Source organism: Pituophis catenifer, unplaced genomic scaffold (assembly GCF_029215685.1).
Source record: "Pituophis catenifer annectens isolate HBS135680 unplaced genomic scaffold, rPitCat1.0.hap2 SCAF_16, whole genome shotgun sequence".
In the NCBI taxonomy this organism is placed as follows: Eukaryota; Metazoa; Chordata; class Lepidosauria; order Squamata; family Colubridae; genus Pituophis; species Pituophis catenifer.
Window position 1 is genome coordinate 18,104,551 of NW_027256896.1, and position 18,999 is coordinate 18,123,549.

General features: G+C 46.0%; 1 protein-coding gene across 1 annotated transcript in view; it reads right to left on the reverse strand.

Moving 5' to 3' along the window:
* Positions 1-2,639: 2,639 nt before the first annotated feature.
* The window catches only part of MYH16 (myosin heavy chain 16), a 42,784-nt gene continuing 26,424 nt past the window's right edge, over positions 2,640-18,999 (reverse strand). Inside the window, exons 25-42 of the mRNA XM_070954998.1 lie at positions 18,671-18,816; positions 17,789-17,879; positions 16,517-16,573; positions 15,251-15,337; positions 14,754-14,999; positions 13,518-13,635; positions 12,766-12,893; positions 11,704-11,900; positions 11,422-11,554; positions 10,406-10,622; positions 9,164-9,300; positions 8,860-8,963; positions 7,140-7,332; positions 6,291-6,494; positions 4,783-4,908; positions 4,099-4,269; positions 3,696-3,896; positions 2,640-2,843 (exon numbers count right to left, since the gene is read on the reverse strand). Of these exons, the coding sequence (XP_070811099.1) occupies positions 2,640-2,843; positions 3,696-3,896; positions 4,099-4,269; positions 4,783-4,908; positions 6,291-6,494; positions 7,140-7,332; positions 8,860-8,963; positions 9,164-9,300; positions 10,406-10,622; positions 11,422-11,554; positions 11,704-11,900; positions 12,766-12,893; positions 13,518-13,635; positions 14,754-14,999; positions 15,251-15,337; positions 16,517-16,573; positions 17,789-17,879; positions 18,671-18,816 (2,760 nt within the window). The remainder of the gene's footprint in view (positions 2,844-3,695; positions 3,897-4,098; positions 4,270-4,782; positions 4,909-6,290; positions 6,495-7,139; positions 7,333-8,859; positions 8,964-9,163; positions 9,301-10,405; positions 10,623-11,421; positions 11,555-11,703; positions 11,901-12,765; positions 12,894-13,517; positions 13,636-14,753; positions 15,000-15,250; positions 15,338-16,516; positions 16,574-17,788; positions 17,880-18,670; positions 18,817-18,999) is intronic.

An 18,999-nucleotide genomic window follows, 5' to 3' on the forward strand; every position in this document is an offset into this window, starting at 1 on the left:
AATCTCTTCCTGCAGTTGTTAAGCAAACTGCCCAAGGAGCTGCTGATCCAGTTCTACAGAGGAATTATGGAGTCTGTCATCTGTACCTCCATAACTGTCTGGTTTGGCTCTGCAACCCAACAAGACAGACCCAGACTTCAGAGGATCATTAGAACTGCAGAAAAAACAATGGCTACCAACCTGCCTTGCATTGAGGACCTGGATACTGCACAAGTCAAAAAGAGGGCTGTGAAAATATCTACAGACCCCTCGCATCCTGGACATAAATTGTTTCAACTCCTACCCTCAAAACGACGCTATAGAGCACTGCACACCAGAACAATTAGACACAAGGACAGTTTTTCCCCAAATGCCATTACTCTGCTAAACAAATAATTCCCTCAACATTGTCAAACTATTTACTAAGTCTGCATTACTATTAATCTCATCATTCCCATCACCCATCTCCTTCCACTTATGACTGTATGACTGTAGCTTTGTTGCTTGTATCCTTACAATTTATATTGATATTGTTTCCTGATTGCTTATTTGTACCCTATGACTATCATTAAGTGTTGTACCTTGTGATTCTTGAAGAACGTATCTTTTCCTTTATGTACACGGAGAGAATATGCACCAAAAACAAATTCCTTGTGTGTCCAATCACACTTGGCCAATAACAAATTCTATTCTATTCTATTCTATTCTATTCTATTCTATTCTATTCTATTCTATTCTATTCTATTCTATTCTATTCTATTCTGTTCTGTTCTATTCTGTTCTATTCTTCTATTCTATTCTATTCTATTCTAAAAGAAATCACAGATTTAAGCAAATCTGGTTTGTCCCAATTGACTTAGCTTTTTGGGAAGTCAGCTGGGAAAGTCAGAAATAGTGATCACCTGACCCCAGGACATTGCTACCGTCATAAATACATGGTAGTTGCCAAGCGCTCAAATTTCGATCATGTGACCCTGGGGATGCTGCAATGGTCATAAGTGTGAGGACAGGTTGCAAGTCATTTTTAAAGGAAGGGAAGGGATCACAGGAAAGCAAAGGACTCCATCAAATTTCTTTTCCAAAGGATGAAGCTTTATTCAGACTAAACACGAAGATTACTCCAAGTAGGGTAGCGTTTACAAGAGACAGCCCAAGCTGAACCCTCCTAACGTTTTCCGTCCTTGACATGAAAACGCAAGCAGGCTGCATTCAGAACCGACGCCTTGACTCTGAGAAACTTGTCTACGGTCCATCACCTTGATGAAGAAAATCAGACGCTTGACGGACAGTTAGCGGATCCCTTTTCTTCCCCCGAAAGGGCCAAGAAGCTCTTCCTCCCTTCCACTCTCCTTCTCCTACTTCCTTGCAAGTGCCTTTATAAAAGTCTTCGGGCTGCTCCAGTCCTCCCTACGTAAGCAAGCAATCTTCCCACGGTGCAGCTGTCTGAGATGCTTAGCCTGTCGGACTAGAAAGGAAAGGCGATTTAGCTGGGGCAAGTCAGAGCAAAGAGGGAGGAAAGCAGCAGAGAAGAAGGCACCAAGGTTGGTGACCAACCAACAGCACAAGACAAAAGCAAACTCAACTGAAAGGTTGAGCTTCAGTCTAGATCAGGGTTCCTGCAAGTAGTATCAATCCCCAAGTGTTGTGACCTAGGCTTCCTGAGCCAGTAAAACACACGAGTCGTCCCAAAAACCTCTTTTATTGCAACAGCTGTGAATTCTGTTCATTCACAGATGAGTCCCCAATAGTTGTAAAGAGTCCTTCGGGATAAGGCTGATAATCACCCACCTTTATCTCCCTTGACACGCTGCCAAAGACCTCATTGGCAAAGCCACACGGAGTCCAGAATCAAACAGAGCTTCAGGCTTTAAACTGAACAGGATTAACAAAGTTGCTTCCTGCAAAGGCCCACGTGCCTTTGCTCCTCTTTTAAGTCTTACGGGAGGGGCCAATCATCTCCAGGCCTTACTCCCGAGTCGTCCCTTTTGTTTTAACTGTTCTTGCCTTCTGGCAGCACTGCGCATGCGCGCACTGGGAACAGGCTCACCCTGTTCCTCTGCTTCGTTGAGGTCCGACTCTGGAGGCTCCGGAGGCAGCATGTACCTCCCAGATTTTTTACTACCATTTCTGTGGCCGTGGCTTGGTGGGTATGGTGTGGCTTGGTTGGCATGGCTTGGTGGGTGTGGCAGGGGAAGGATACTGCAAAATCCCCATTCCCTCCCCACTCCTGGGGGAAAGATATTGCAAAATCCCCATTCCCTCCCCACTCTGGGAGAAGGATATTGCAAAATCTCCATTCCTACCCCACTCTGGGGCCAGCCAGAGGTGGCATTTGCCGGTTCTCCGAACTACTCAAAATTTCCGCTACCGGTTCTCCAGAATCTGTCAGAACTGCTGGATTTCACCCCTGACACTTCCCATCCATTTTCTCCATTCTTCCAACCCTCCCCTTTTTCTCTTCGGTGGCTGAGGTCCCACATAGCTGACTCACAGCAAAATGTGCTCGCTCTTCATCGGACCTTCAGCGTTGGAGCCCAGGAACCGGGATTTGCGCATGAGTATCCTACAGACACACTTGGTAAGGGAGGGGGGGTTTTTCCTTCCGGACCACCGTGGCTAGGTGATGCCATACCTACCGGCTGCAAGGCCAGAAGGGAGTTTTATTCCTCGGCAACCGACTTGGAGCTGCCCGATTTGGAGACCTGGATGATCTCCACGGATGTGAAGGCTTTGCCGGTGGAGAGACGGTGCCTGGTGCGGAGTTTGTTCAGAGCGGATTCCGCCATTCCTGCTCTCTCTTCAGCATCGTCCAGTTCGTGCACCGTTTTCCGGTACCTGGCCAAGCTCTGGTTTGCTTGCTCCTCCTGCAATGAAAGGAAGGGTTTGTTTTTATTTATGTATTAAACACATTTATATCACCTCGCCCAACGTAGAGCCAGTTTGGCCTAATGGTTAAGGCACCAGGCTAGAAAGTAGGAAATCAGTCATCATCAATCAGAGGTGGAAGGGACCTTGGAGGTCTTCTAGTCCAACCCCCTGCGGAAGTAGGAAATTGTGTGTGTGTGTGTTTATATACACAATTATAGTATAGTTGTTATACTGGTGGTTATTATTGTTATAGTTTAGTTGTGTGTGTGTGTGTATATATAGATATAAACTATATAACTATAACTATACTATAATTATTTATATAATTATATATATGTATATATATATATATAGAATATTTATTTATTAGTTCAATTTATATGCCGCCCTTCTCCGGAGACTCAGGGCAGCTTACAATGCGTTAAGCAATAGCCTTCATACTTTTGTATATACCTGCTTAGTAGGGCTTTCGGCCCCCCCAAGCGGTGTTCTTTCTTATACAAAGTCAGCTTATTGCCCCCACAATCCGGGTCCTCATTTTACCTACCTCAGAAGGATGGAAGGCTGAGTCAACCTTGAGCCTGGTGAGATTTGAACTTGCAATAATTGCAGGCAGCTGGTGTTACTTAACAGCACTTTAGTCTGCTGCGCCACCAAGGCTCTTACTACCAAGGTAGTAAAAAAATTTGGATTTCACCACTGGTATAACTATATATAGTTTTATCTAGAACTGTAACTGTGTAACCATACTATAACTATATATGTATTATAGTTATATAGTTTAGTTCTAGATAAAACTATATATATTGTTAAGGACTACCTGTACGCTTAAAAATGACAGTACGTACAGCCTCCTCAATCTGTCTCTTGTAGATCTTCAGCTTGTTCTGCAGCTTTTCCACCAGTTCCTGCATGCGCTGGTTGGTCTTGTGGTCCTCTTCAGTCTGGAAGACCAGCTCCTTCAGACGCCGCTCGTTCTTGTGCAGTATTTTCACTGTCTCCACGTGGCGCTTTTGTTCGGAGTCCAGTTCGGTGTCCAGTTCCTTAATCTGAAAAGGAAACAGAGGCCAAGGTTGGGAGATCCACCTCAAAGGAGGCAAGGGAAGGCCGTAAGTGTACACAGCAGTAGAAGACCTCCAAGGTCCCCAACAATGCTATGATTCTATGTCCTATGATCCTAGTCAGATGCCACAAAGAATGTGGGAAGAATCTGGAAATTGGATGGAGGGTGGGGAGAGGAGAGGTTCTTACCCGAGTCTCCAGCTTCATGATGGTCCTTTTCCCACCTTTCAAAGCCAGTTGCTCAGCTTCTTCCATTTTGACCTGCAGGTCCTTGATGGTGATCTCGTAGTTCTTCTTGATCTTCTCCAAGTGCATGGAGTGATCCTGTTCCTGACGCAGTTCTTCAGCCATGCGGGTGGCCTGAACGGGAATGAAACGAAAGGGAATTAACAACTGGAGGGGGACTGAACTTCACAATACTATTATAATTTAAATTTTGAATTTTGCAAAGGCCTAGTGAAAGATTTGCAGCCCAGAGGTTGTCTGTCGTTGCTTTGTTGCCTTCAAAGAGACCAGGCAACCAAATTTCTAGCCAACAATGATAGCTCCCAGGGGCAAAGGACACCTTTGAAAAAGTGTTGTGTTGTTACAAGATGAGTGAAAAATAAATAATAAAATAAAATAAAAAAATAAAATAAAATAAAAAATAAAGGAAATAAAATAAAATAATAAAACAAAATAATAAAACAAAATAATAAAACAATACAATACAATACAATACAATACAATACAATACAATACAATACAATACAATACAATACAATACAATACAATACAATACAATACAATACAATACAATAATATAAAAGGGCTCTGTCATTCAAAGGAATACATCATTGAAGCTTTCTTCCGGATCCAGAACCACAAACTCACATCCGCCACAGCTTTCTTTGCCCTCTCATCCGCCGACCGGAATTCACTGATGAGTTCCTCGTGTTCGTTGCTTATGCGCGTGAGGTCAGATTCCAACTTGCGTTTGATCACCAGCAAGCTCTGGTTCTGCAGAAGGAAGAGGAGACGTCAACGTAGGACCTATTAATCCAGGGGAGCATCGAGCTATGGATCAAGAACCCTCCTTCAGGATGGCTGGCCACTGGAAGAGGGACCGCGTTTGCCTAGGCAAAGCCAGAAAGCTTTAAACTAAGCTTCATTGCAGGATCCAATGTCCTACATGTTGTATTTCTGTGGTTCCTGGTTGTGTGTAACTTTTAGTTGTTAATTAGAGTGTTGATGGGCAGCTATTAAGCCATTGATTATTGTTTCCTTGTGCAACCGCTGACCCTCGCCTCCTAAAGTATCTGATAAACTGCCAGTAAATCAACTCTTGACTGACAAGATTTGTTCCTCATTATCTCCTCACAAGGCCAAATTGAGCAACTGAGGTGTGGCAAAGTTTGGGAACTTGTATATCTTGTTTCCCCCAAAATAAGACATCCCCTGATAATAAGCCCAATCGGGCTTTTGAGCGCATGGGAATAAGGCCAAGCACTTATTTCAAGGTTCAAAAAAATATAAGACAGGGTCTTATTTTCGGGAAAACATGGTAATATGTAGATTAAAATATAATGGTTAAAAATGATAGGCTTATTTCTTGCCCAAGATAAGATTTAAATTCCTCTCTTCTCTTCTCCAGATCTAAGTAAGTACCCTTTCCCCAAAGGATTACCATATTTTTCGGAGTATAAAATGCACCTTAGTTTTTGGGGAGGAAAATAAGAAAAAAGTTGATTGGCAGGTGGATCGGCCTCCCGTAATACCCCCAATCAGCTGTTCCCAGAGGTGAATTTTAGCAACAGGTTCCTTGGTTGTGAACTCTGTGCCTTGCTTTTTTTTTGGCTTTTTTTTTTCTGCCTCTGAAACTTCTGAAACTCTGTTTCAGAAAAAAACATTTTCCTGCCTCTGAAAGCCTCCAAAAGCTTTTTTTCTGAAAAGCCTCTGAAGCTCTGTTTGGAGGCTTTTTTCCTGAAGCTCTGTTTGGAGGCTTCTTTTCTGAAGCTCTGTTTGGGGGCTTCTTTTCTGAAGCTTCGTTTCTGATGCTTTTTTCAGCCTCTGAAACCTCTATTTGAGAAGCTGGGTGGGGCTACATTCGGAGTATAAGATGCACCCAGATTTTTACCCTCTTTTTTGGGGGGGAAAGGTGCGTCTTATACCCCAAAAAATACGGTATTTAAATCGGTATTTCTCACCGTTGGCAACTGTCAGATGTGTGGACTTCAACTTCCAGAATTCCCCAGACAGATTTGCACAAATCTGAAAGTTGTCCAGGTTGAAAAACACTGGTTTAAATAAAATAAATAAATAAACCCCTGAGCCAATGGTCTATTTTTCATGATCCGTCCCTTCTTCCTCATAGGAGATGGAGACCATAGATGTCGACTCACCTGAACACTGAGTTCGTTGTGCCTTTCGGAGACATCCACCAATTCTTGCTCGATGAGCTTCCGCGAGCGTTCGCTGCCCTCCAAGCCGGTGCGCACCTCTTCCAACTCCGTCTGGAGAAGGCTGAGTCGGCGTTCTTGAAGGTTGTACTGTTCCCTCAGCTCTTCGTGTTGGCGAGCATCTTCGTCCATCTGCATCTGCATGTCCTGGAGGCAGAAAAGTGTCAGAAGCCCATGGTTAGTCTGAGCCATCAGGGATCAATCCTGATCAACAGGGGGGTGGAGATCTAAGAAATATGTCCAGGATAGAATCTTAAATCTACCTGCTGCCTTGAAACTTCCACCTGTATCTAGGATAGGATAAGAACTTGGGAAGATGGGGGGCTTAAAACCAAGCTCATGTATAGCAAGGAAACGGGTAGGTGAAGTTCTCAAGGACTTTATTCTGTAAGGGCCTACTTGTGGACATATACTACACTTTTGCTAATTCATGTCTTACAATAAGCCTTCAGTGAGATTCCTTCTGGGTTGTGGCCTACGTTTTTAGGATAGCTTTATTTTTTTCTGGCTTTGAAGGCCTGGCTACACGTTCAACTGGTTCCTTCAAGAAGATAAAGCACATTGGGAACCTTCTCAAGAAGAGCCAGTGAAATGGAGTGGTGAAAGAGTTGGATGAGGAGCAGGTTCTAGTCTACTTTCTAATCCAAGGTGACCTTGGACTAGATGTTCTGTCAGGTCAACCTATCTCACGGGATGGATGTTGGGAGGAAAACAGGAGATGGAGGAGAAGACTCAGAACTTATTGCTTTTCCTCTGTTCTCTTCTGGCCCCCTTTCCTGTAACTTCTTTCACCTTGATCTGTTGCTGGAGTTTCTTCAAGGTCTTGACCAGCTCACTGTTGTTTTTATTGGCATGGTCCAGCTGGATCTCCATTTCATTCAGGTCTGTCTCCATCTTCTTTTTCAGCCGCAGGGCCTCTGCTCGCCCTTTGGCCTCCAGTTCCAGACTAGACTGCAGAGATTCGATGGCACGCTGGTGGTTCTTCCTAAAGAGGTGAGCAAAAGTCATTGTCAGGCTCCAAAAACCAAGAAAGACACACTGAGATTCTTCTAAACATTTTTGTTCCCCACCTATAGACAGAATGTTGCCAAATTAAAGCAAAGTACTTGTATATATTCTGAGAACTTCTAAGGAGGACCTGACTTGACTGTCTTCCTTCCAAGCAAGCTATCTAAACTTCGCTGTCTCTTGGTCCTCTGGGTTGTGGTCCGCCAGCAGGAGATGATTGGCCCTTCCCAAAAGGCTTAAAAGAGCAGCAAAGGATCTTCGGCTCTTTGTAGGAAAGCAACGTTGCTACATTTGTTTCCAGTCGGCGTCTCTTGTTTCTGAACTTCGTGGGGCTTTGCCAAGAAAGGCCTTTGGCAGGGTGGCAAAGAAGATAAAGGTTTGTGATAAGCCGAAGGACTTTTTCTGAAGGACTTGTTTTGGAATTATTTTGGACTAAGCTGGAAATGAAGTAATTCCCAGCTGTTATAATAAAATAGGTTTGTTTAAGACTGAATTGTGTCTTGTAATGACTAAGTGAGCCTAGGTCACAACACTCTGACTGGAATTTTATTTATTTATTTATTTATTTTTCAATTTATATACCGCCCTTCTCCCTGAGGACTCAGGGCGGTGCACAGCCAGAATTAAAAACATGAAATACAAATATGCAGCCCCTCCCTCATAATGTGGCGCCAGGTGCAGTGCCCCACAAATTCCATCTCCCCAACCCACATCACCATTATGGCGATAATGGGAATTGTGGCACCAGTTTGGAAGATGTGTAGGTGGGGATGATGGGAGGGGAAATCTCACAATCTACCCTGTTTCCTCGAAAATACGACCTACCAGGGTTGAAATCTACTTACCTACCCTACCAGTTCGGAAGTGCATGCACTGCGCGCGTCACATGTGTGCACAGACCCTCTGTGCATGAGCAAACCCTTCTGCGGGTTTGCGCATGCGCACCTGGTAACAATGACCAGGTGGGTGGCAGAGCCTCGTGCTGCCATTGTTACCGGTTCTCTGAACTCGTCCGAACCGGTAGCATTTCACGCCTACGACCTACCCTGAAAGTAAGTCCTAGCTTGATTTTTACATGTGCGCCCAATATAAGCCCTAATTAAGATCCTAATATAAGCCCTAATTAAAATTAAACTAGGGTGGGGATGGAAGCGGGGGAGCCAGGCCTCGCACAACCTGACACCTGCCTCGCCAGCCCATTTCTTCTGCAGCTGGCAAGGCTGGCAAGGCTTTCCTGAAGACCTCTGTAGCTGATAACAGAGCTCCAGATCGATTCGGAGCTCTCTTATCGGCTGCAGAGGCCTTCAGGAAAGCCTTGCCGGCCACAGAAGAAGTAGTTCCTGAAGGCCTCGGATAGCGAAAAGGGGGTGACGCACACAAGTGAGATTAGTCAGTGGATGACCTCCCCTGAAAATAAGACCTGGTGCCTTTTTTTGATGGGAAAAAAATATAAGATAGGGTCTTATTTTCGGGGAAACACGAGTACGGAGAATAGGTTTCAAACCTTGTGGCTTCAAATTCTTCTTCCTTCTCATGGATTCTCCGGTCAATGTCTGCCTTGACTTGGGCCAGCTCCAGCTGAATGCGGATCAGCTTGCTCTCTTCCACCTGTCAGCAAACAGAGGAGGAGAAGAACCATGGCCTCAGTTTCCCCAAACAGGAGTCCCAGCGCTCTTTTCTTGTGGCGAGGAAACCTTCCTGGAGAGTCTGAATCCTTGGGCCCACTTCTCTGAGGCAAGGACGCGTGGATGACAAAGGAGAGCAAGAATGACTAAACCAACGGAAGATGCTACCACGTTCAACGTTACCTCCAGGGAAGACTCAGCTTCCTCCAGGGCCACCTGAAGCTCGTCTTTCTCAATTTCCAACTTCTTTTTCATCTTCTGAAGCTCGTGGACACTTCTTCCTCCCTCGCCCAACTGGTCAACGAGATCCTTGATTTCCTCTGATTGAAAACAAAAAGATGCACGATTCAAGCCGATCAGATATTTATTCAAGCTGACCATGGGCTGCCACAAAAAAGAAGGGGGGTGGGTCAACTTATTTTCCAAAGCGCCAGAAGGCAAGAGAAGAAACCATGGATGGAAACCAATCAAGGAGAGAAGCAATCTGGAATTAAGGAGAAACTTCCTGACAGTGAATTAACCAGTGGAACCAGTTCAGAACTTGTGGGTACTCCATCACTGAAGGTTTTAAAGAAAAGACTGGACAGCCACTTGTCTGAAATGCTATAGGATCTCCTGCCTGAACAGGGGGCTAGACTAGAAGACCTCCAAGGTCCCTTCCAGCTCTATTCTAATTATTATTGTCGGAAACCAGCTGTGAAGGTCACAAATGGGATTCACGTAACCCTGGGGCTTTTAGGATACATGGTGAGTGCCAAGCACCTGAATTTTGAATCACATGACAGCGAGGATGCTGCGATGGCCTGAAGTACGAGGACTAGTTGTAAGTCAACTTTTTCAGTACCATTGTAACTTTGAGTGATTGCTAAATGAACGGTTGTTCGTAGAGCAGGGGTGAAATCCAGCAGGTTCTGACAGGTTCTGGAGAACCGGTAGCGGAAATTTTGAGTACTTCGGAGAACCGGCAAATACCACCTCTGGCTGGCCCCAGAGTGGGGTAGGAATGGAGATTTTGCAATATCCTTCCCCCAGGAGTGGGGAGGGAATGGAGATTTTGCAGTATCCTTCCCCCAGGAGTGGGGAGGGAATGGGGATTTTGCAGTATCCTTCCCCTGGAGTGGGGTGGGAATGGAGATTTTGCAATATCCTTCCCCCAGGACTGGGGAGGGAATGGGGATTTTGCAATATCCTTCCCCCTGGAGTGGGGAGGGAATGGGGATTTTGCAGTATCCTTCCCCTCGAGTGGGGAGGGAATGGGGATTTTGCAGTATCATCCCCTCGAGTAGGGAGGGAATGGGGATTTTGCAGTATCCTTCCCCTGCCATGCCCACCAAGCCATACCACGCCCACCAAGCCACGCCCACAGAACCGGTAGTAAAAAAAAATTGGATTTCACCACTGTCGTAGAGGACTACCTGAACTCACCCTGAAGAGTCTTGTTTTCCTTTTTCACGGATTCCAGGTGCTCTAGGGCTTCCTCGTAGGCTGTCTTGAGCTTGAAGTTCTCCGTCATGTACATGCGACATTCCTTCTGGGAATTGTCCACCTCCAATTGGAGCTCCTCACACTTCTGCTGCCATTCAGACAGCATCTTGTCAAAGGCCCGTTGCTTCTTATCCAGGGCTGCACAGGCTGCGTTGGACTGAGAAGACAAGCATCACCTTCAACCTTGAGGTCCACCACTGATGATCTTGCTTGTTCTCCAAGCCTCGTCTCTAGGAATTCGTCATTCTGATAGACAGAACCTCTGTTTCTGAGGTTCCTTCTAACCAAGAAAGCAACCTTAACTTCTTTGGTACTGATGTTGATTCTGGCAGGATATTTATTGATACGAAAGGTGCCTATCATTTGTGGTTAACCATTTAATCTTGGTGACATCATTTTGGGTCATAGGATAAGGTTAATCACCGTATTAAATCAGAAGTGGCCAATCATAGCCCTTCAGAATCCCTTTTTGCTGTTTCTAGAGACCTCCAAAGTCATGTCTCCAAGATTTTGCAACAAATCCAATGGTAGCTCTTCTGTTTTCAATAAACGATGGTCTCAAAACTAGGCCTCCTGCACCATGGCGGGGGGAGCTGTTTTTGCCCTCCCCGGGCTCCAGAGGCTTTCCTTGAGGCTCCGGGAGGGCATAAATGGCCTCCCCAGGCTCTGGAGGCCCTCCTGCCTTCCCGAACTTCTGATATGCCCTTTTTTCGCCCTCCTTGAGCCTCCGCGCGCACCCTGCACTTACCTGCATCCAAAACGGGCCACGTGGAGACTCCTGGGAGGGGCGGGGTGGGCCAGTCAGGAGTGGGATTTGGGGTGTTCTCCAAACTGCACCGAATCTTAGCTAGAGGTTCTCCCGAACCCTTGAGAACCCCAAGCAGCCCACCTCTGGGATTGGTGCCAAGAAGAAACCCTCATCCCCAGGAACATCCGTTTAAAACTTGTTATTTTACCTTTTCAAGATCCAAAGTTAGATCTTCCACTTCCATCTGGAGCTTCTGCTTGTACTTCTCCATGCTGGCTACCCGAGCTTGTGCCGTTTCGGCTGCTTCCTCTGCCTCCTGAAGACGGGCGGTCAGTTTTCTCCTGCAAGAAACAAGAAAAAAAATGTCCCAGGTATGAGATGGGTCAAACGATGATGATAATCTTCTAGATATCACTGAACTTCTCAGAATCCCTCATCAGGTTGCCAGATGTTCTAGACCTACAACCTTGCTCTCTACCACCTTACTCACTTAGTCTCTTCCAGCTCCTCTGTTCTCTGAATAGCATCGGTTTCATATTTGGTCCTCCAGGTTGTAACTTCGGTGTTGAGCTTGGAGACCAAGCGTTGGAGCTCAGCTTTGCCGGTTTGCTCTTCCTCCAGCTGCTCTTTGATCAAATCCAGGTCGTGTTTGGTGTTGGCCAGACTGACCACTGCAGCACTGCGGGCCTAAGGACAACCACAGTTGTAGCTGATTAATCTACTTCCTCCCTCATATTTCCATTTCTTTGTTCATAGTTTCTCTTATTTATTAATTCAATTATTATTATTTATTAATTCAATTTGTATGCCACTGCTCTCTGAAGACTTAATTATCAGAAAACAAGCTTTAAAGGTAAAGGTAAAAGTTCCCCTCGCACATATGTGCTAGTCGTTCTTGACTCTAGGGGGTGGTGCTCATCTCTGTTTCAAAGCCGAAGAGCCAGTGCTGTCCAAAGACGTCTCTGTGGTCATGTGGCTGGCATGACTCAACGCCAAAGGCGCAAGGAACACTATTCCCTTCCCACCAAAGGGAAGGTAACCATTCTCCTTGCATTTTTTTTTATGTGCTTTCAAACTGCTAAATTGGCAGAAGCTGGGACAAGTAACAGGAGCTCACCCCGTTATGTGGCACTAGGGATTCGAACCGCTGAACTGCCCACCTTTCGATCGACAAGTTCAGCGTCTTAGCTACTGAGCCACCGCATCCCGAAACAAGCTTTACGGATAGTTAATTTCTGAATTTCTGGCAGATCTTGACCATCTCCCTAAAAGCCAACATCTGCTGGGTTTTTCTTTGTAGGAGATGTCCCAAAAATTACAATATTTGCTTTTTAGGACAACCAGTTCCTCCTCCAGCACCATGTTGAAGTTTCTCCAGGATGTTGGGATCTGTGGGCCAAAACCCATGTGAGGAACATCAACCCGTGGGGTCTTTGCATGCTCAACCTTCAGAACCAGCTGAGTTTGGAGGTCTTCGTTGGGAGTTCTCTGTGCTTGGCTTCCGTGATTTGGGTTTTAATAAGCAGGTGGAGCCATCGTTGCAAGAACTTACCTTGGACTCTTCGTCCAGCTGTCGCTTGAAGTCGTCCACTTGGGAAGTGAGGGATGTCTTGACCCGAAGGACTTGATTGAGCCGTGACTGACCTTCTTCATGCTCCCGGCTCAGCTCGTTGTTCTCAGCTACAGGGGAAGGGTTAAAAAGAGGAATGGAGGAGAACTGGGTTATGGATTGATTTATTTCTCCATCCATCTCGCCGTATCTGGTTGGCTGATGCTTCCCTCAGCATGATCAGTCTTTAAATGCCCAGGAGACTGAACATAACTTCATGAAAGTGATGGTTGTGGAAGATTGGACTAATGGGTAAGGTGTTTCTAATCAGTGGATAGCTGGAAAATCTTTGCTTTGTCTCTATTTTTTTTCCCTTCTTCTATGGCTGAGCTAGGCCTCATTTACAATGCAACCCGTAGCTTTGGCTCGTTCTTTGCTTTCAAGCTGGCAGGAAATTGAGCATCAAGGTTTGGCAATCAATTCACCCAAATTCAGTGATGCGGTTGAAGGAACACCAAAAGAGACAAGATAAATGAAGCCTGGCCATCGTGCATCTAACTTTTCTTGAAAAAGGGCCAACACCAATTTCTCCGAGGTAGGAATGAAAAACTAAAGACACACGAGGACGTGACCACGAAGGACACGAGGCTGGAATTGCTTAGCGGCCAGGGTGAACATTTTTAAAAATTGGACAACTCAATAAAATGAAACAAAATAAAGTAGTGGAACTCTGGAGATCGCCCAAGGAAACCAACCTTGGAGTCTGTTCCTGACGGCGTTGATTTCTGCTTGATTCCTTTCCATCTCAGCCAGTCGGGCGGTGACTTCAGCCAGGTTGTCCTCCAATCTGCGGACGTGAGCTTCGGCATTAATCTGCGAGGAATTAGAGGAGAAGACAACTTCAGAATAACTCAAGAGTTCCTGCTTACATTTCAACAAACCAGCTGCAACCCTTGGAACTATGGACTGTGCCGCAGGTAACTAACAGTAGTACGGTACTTGTTAGGCCCGCAGACCTGTGGCCCACAAAAGACACATTGAGGTTCTTCTAAGCCCGTGATGGCAAACCTATGGTACCCATGCCACAGGTGGCACACGGAGCCATTTCTGCGGGCACGCGAGTTGTCGCTCTAGGTCAGCTCCACCACGCATGCATGCAGCTTCCTACTGGCCAGCTGATTTTCAGGTCCCTGTTGCCCATGTGGGAAAAGTGCATGCATGCCCATGCCGCTCCTCCCCTCCCAGGAGTCTCCACGGAGCCCGTTTTGGATGCCGGGTAAGTACAGGGCTCGCGCGGAGGCTCTGGGAGGGCAAAAAATGGGCCTACCGGAAGTCTGGAAACAGGCCGTTTTCAGCCTCCAGAGGCCTCTGGAGGGCTGGGGGAGGCCGTTTTCGTTCTCCCAGAGGCTCTAAAAAAGCCTCTGGAGGGTGAAAAATGGGTCTCCCAGAATTACCGGAAGTCTGGAAACGGCCCATTTCCGGCCTCCGGAGGGCCAGGGGAGGCCGTTTTTGCCCCCCCCGGAGGTTCTAGGAAAGCCTCCAGAGCCTGTGGAGGGTGAAAAACAGGCCTCCCGGAAGTCCGGAAACGGGACGAATCTAAGCAATGTCTTTTATCATTCCTCACCTGTAGACAGAATCTTGCCACGCTGAAGGAACTACTTGCATCATTAAATATATACTCCAAAGTTCTAGGGAGGAGCTGACCTGACCTTCTTCCTCCCAACCAAACTATCTAAACTTTGCTGTCTCTTGGTCCTCTGGAATGCAGCCCCACCCTTCTGGGAATCCAGACCCTCTTCCACCACAGTACTGCATCCAGTAGCTCAATCCATCAAAGGACTCAGTAAAGATCTACCATGTTCCTGACTTTGCCTCTTCAACCATGTGCAAATAACTAGGACGACAAAGAGAAGATGCCGCTTGAGGTTCCAGCCCTGAGGTTGGGGTTCCCAGCCTCGCGCGATGGCGTTTTTCTCTCTCGTTCGTCGTACCTTGGATTTCTGGACGTTTTCCATGCTGCTGCTGAGATCATCGATCTCGGCCTTCATGACCTGCTTGTCTTTCTCCAACTTGGATTTGACCCTTTGCAGGTTCTCCAGGTGTTCCGTCATCTCGGCCATGGCGTCGGTGTGCTTCTTGCGCAGGGTGGAAGCCGTGGCCTCACTCTGCAAGGCGGCTTCTTCCAGCTCTCGCCGGAGCTTAAGCAGCTCGGCTTCCCGTTTGCGGTTCTGCTCAATCTGGGCGCAGAGAGTAGAGAGGGAGTAAGAGGTAAGCATCCCACCCTCCCTTCGAAATCATCAACGCTGCTCTAATTGTGGGGTCCCCAACATCGTCTGACACACCGTTACTTCTAACGCTTGAAAACCCGTACAAAAAAGAGATGGCTGGGTGTCCTAGGGAGGATTCGTTCTTTCGAGACTCAGTTTCTCAGCATGTGAAATGGGTACGGCACGGTAACCATCAGCTACCCTGATTGATGTGTGTTTACCTGAGCTGTGGTAGCTCCTCCGGCTTCCTCAAGTCTGTCGGTGAGCTCTTCCAGTTCCCGGGAGAGGTCACTGCGTTGCTTCTCAATCTAAAAGCAAAATATTAAATTTTATTTTGGTTTATTAAACGTTTATGCTGCTCATCTTCCCTATAGGGAGGCTGTAATTGGGAGTATAAAATTTTAGCCTTCCTTCCTCCCTCCCTCCCCCTTCCTTCCTTCCTTCCTTCCATCTCCTTCCTTCCTTCCATCTCCTTCCTTCCTTCCTCCCTCCCTTCTATCTCCCTCCCTCTCTCCCTCCTTCCTCCTTTCTTCCCTTCCTTCTATCTCCTTCCTTCCTTCCTTCTTTCCTTCCTTCCTTCCTTCCATCTCCTTCCTTCCTTCCTCCCTCTCTCCCTTCTATCTATCTCCCCCCCTCTCTCCTTCCTTCCTTCCTCCCTCCCTCCCTTCTTTCTCCTTCCTTCCTTCCTTCTATCTCCCTCCCTCCTTCCTTCCTTCCTCCCTCCCTTCTATCTCTCTCCCTCCTTCCTCCCTTCTTCCCTTCCTTCCATCTCCTTCCTTCCTTCTTTCCTTCCTTCCTTCCATCTCCTTCCTTCCTTCCTCCCTCCCTCCCTCCCTTCTATCTATCTCCTTCCTTCCTTCCTTCCTTCCTTCCTTCCTTCCTTCCTTCCTTCCTTCCTTCTTTCCTTCCTTCCCAAATACATTGTCCTAAAAAGCTCCATAAATAAAGATGAGGAGACACCGCCAAGCAAGGTGAAAGGAGAAAAACAGAGTCAATGTTTAATTTATTTCTTTTAGATTTTTTTTTAGTCTTGCCTTTGTTTTAATAAATAACTCAAAGCGTTATTTACTCAACTGTTAACATACTTAATATTTCTTCCTCCCCCTCCAACAACAACAACCCTGGGAGGTGGGCTGGGCTGGACAATGGAAAGATCCAAACCATTTTATCAAAATGTTCTGCCTTGAGTCGGTAACAAAACAGAGGTTACAGCTGCGAAACAGGCGGATTTGAACTTCCAGCAGTGTTTCAAGATCATTGGAAATTCTCAAGGGGCTCCAAAAGAGCCCTAAAAACAAATGATTTCCAAACTCCAGATGGGGTGTTTCAAACATGACCTGGAGAATTTCAGAAACAACTTGATTTTGAAATGTTTTGCACAGTCCTGCAATCTGTGTAAAGATTCTAAACTGGTTTGGAACTAGGATAGGCATCGCTGTCTTGAACTGAATGGGCCACTTCTTTGATTATGGAGAAAATAGATTTACCTTCGCCCTTATGGACCGTTCTGCTTCCAGTTCTTCTTCCAATTCTTCAATTCGAGCCTATTAGAAGCAAAAACACCATGAGATGCGTGTCAGCACTTCAAGCTTCATTTACTCTAGTGCTGACATAAGAAGGAGAAGCGGAGGCGTCTGGAAAGGGACGTTTGACTTTTCACCTACTTATTTTCCCTGGAGATAATATCCCCTAGGAGATGAGATGGGAGGGGGGAAATTCCTTTGAGCTGGAGCGGTAGATTAGGGGTAGAATGACTTGGAAGATGGCCAATGAGTGCAGGGGAGTGGGGAACGGAAAGGGAGGGTTTTGGGTCTGGAAGTCAGTGTTGGCTACGATGAGCCAGGATTTAGAATGTCGTGCTTAATAAATGGGAGTTTTTATCAAAGACTTTGTTTGAAATGCAATTTATTTGAGACGACCTCGAAACTTGACAATGCGAAGCAATAGGAAGAAAGGTTACTGGAATTGGCTGTGTCTAGTTGGATGAAAAGAAGGACTACGGGTGACATGATAGCAGTCTTCCAATATATGGTAGACTGCCCCAAAGAAGAGGGAGTCAAGCTATTCTCCAAAGCACCTGAAGGCAGGACAAGAAGCAACGAGTGGAAGCTAATCAAGGAGAGAAGCAACCTAGAACTAAGGAGAAATTTCCTAACAGTGAGAACAATTAATCAGTGGAACAACTTGCCTCCAGAAGTTGTGGATGCTCCAACACTGGAAGTTTTTAAGAAGAGATTGGAAAACAGTTTTGTCTGAAGTGGTATTGAGTCTCCTGCTTGAGTAGTGGGTTGAATTAGAAGACCTCCAAGGTCCCTTCCAACTCTGTTATTCAGTGTTTTGAGGTAGGATAACTAAGAGACCCTTTAAAACAGCCAGGTTCACCACATACCAAAATTAGGGTTAGGGTTAGGGTTAGGGAACTAAGACCCAGCAAAAATTGCATGCCTTCCTGCCTTCTTGGTGAGGAGAAGAATTACATATATGAAGCTGCCTTTGGAAATGTCTGAAGACCATACAGGACTTCAGATGATCTCTTAAATGTTTTCTTTCATGGTCAAAATCATCTCCAACCATCTTGGCAAAGTAATCTGGAAGCCCTGAGAAACTAAGCTGACGTACAGTAGTTTGAAATCTTAAGATGTCCTCTTAGGCCAAATCTGGATGGGAACAGGGGACCTGATGCTGTTAGCCAAAGTTGATTATGGAAAAAAGGTGGTGGAACGAGACAAATTATGTCCGTCTGTCTTTCTCTCCCCTACCTGGTGTTCCTTCAGTTTTCTCTGAAGGGTGGAATTCAGAGCCTGCTCATCTTCCAACTTGGAATTGACGGAATTGATCTCTAAGTCTCGCCTGGAAGAGAAGATACATCAGGCTTATTCAAAGACTCCGTGGATGTGTCCATGCAGGTTCTCCATCATCCAGGTCATGGTTGTCCCAAAGGTGCTTTTTCAAGAGGCAACTGGACTTTCTGGATTTTCCTTGAAGACGTTTCGCTTCTCATCCAAGAAGCTCCTTCAGCTTCTTGGATGAGAAGTGAAACATCTTCAAGAAAAAACCAGAAAGTCCAGTTGCCTCTTGAAAAAGCATCTTTGGGACTGTGGATATGTAGTTTCAAACATCATATTTGTTGTGACCTAGGCCCAAGTAGTTATTATGAGACACAATCAGTCCTAAACAAGCATATTTTATTAGAATAGCTGAGAATTACTTCATTCTCAGCTTAGTCCAAATTAATTCCAAAACAAGTCCTTCAGAAAAAGTCCTTCAGCCTCACAAAGTTCAGAAACAAGAGATGCCGACAAGAAACAAATGTAGCAACGTTGCTTTCCGACAAAAAGCCCAAGAGCCATTGCTGCTTTTTTAAGCCTTATGAGAGGGACCAATCATCTCCTGGCCTTACTCCCAAGTCGTCCTCCTGAACCACAAAATATATATCCACCCACTGTTTTCACTTAGTTTGTGTGAACACATCCGGAAAGCAGTAATAATCAAGAGCAAACTTCCCAATCTAGTACCCTCCAGGAGTGTTGGACTACATTTCCCAGAATTCTCCAGACATCAACCCCCATCTATACCAGCTCAGCCAAATGGTTTGTTTTACAAACCAAGGGTTCATGTGGAAGGAGGACCTGGCCACTTACTTCTTCACCACCTCTTCCAAATCCAGCTTAGTCCTCTCCATTTCGTTCAGATTTTCGATGGTCATCTTCAAGTCACCCTCCGCTTTGCGACGGGCTTTTTCAACCTCGGCACGGATTTTCTTCTCTTGTTCCCAGTTGTCTTCCAACTGATTGAGACAAGTCAAGGAACCAGAGATTAAAAAGGAACCATTTACCAATACAACCAAGGAAACATAAGGTAAAGGTAAAGGTTCCCCTCGCACATACGTGCTAGTCGTTTCCAACTCTAGGGGGCGGTGCTCATCTCCGTTTCAAAGCTGGAGAGCCAGCGCTGTCCGAAGACGTCTCTG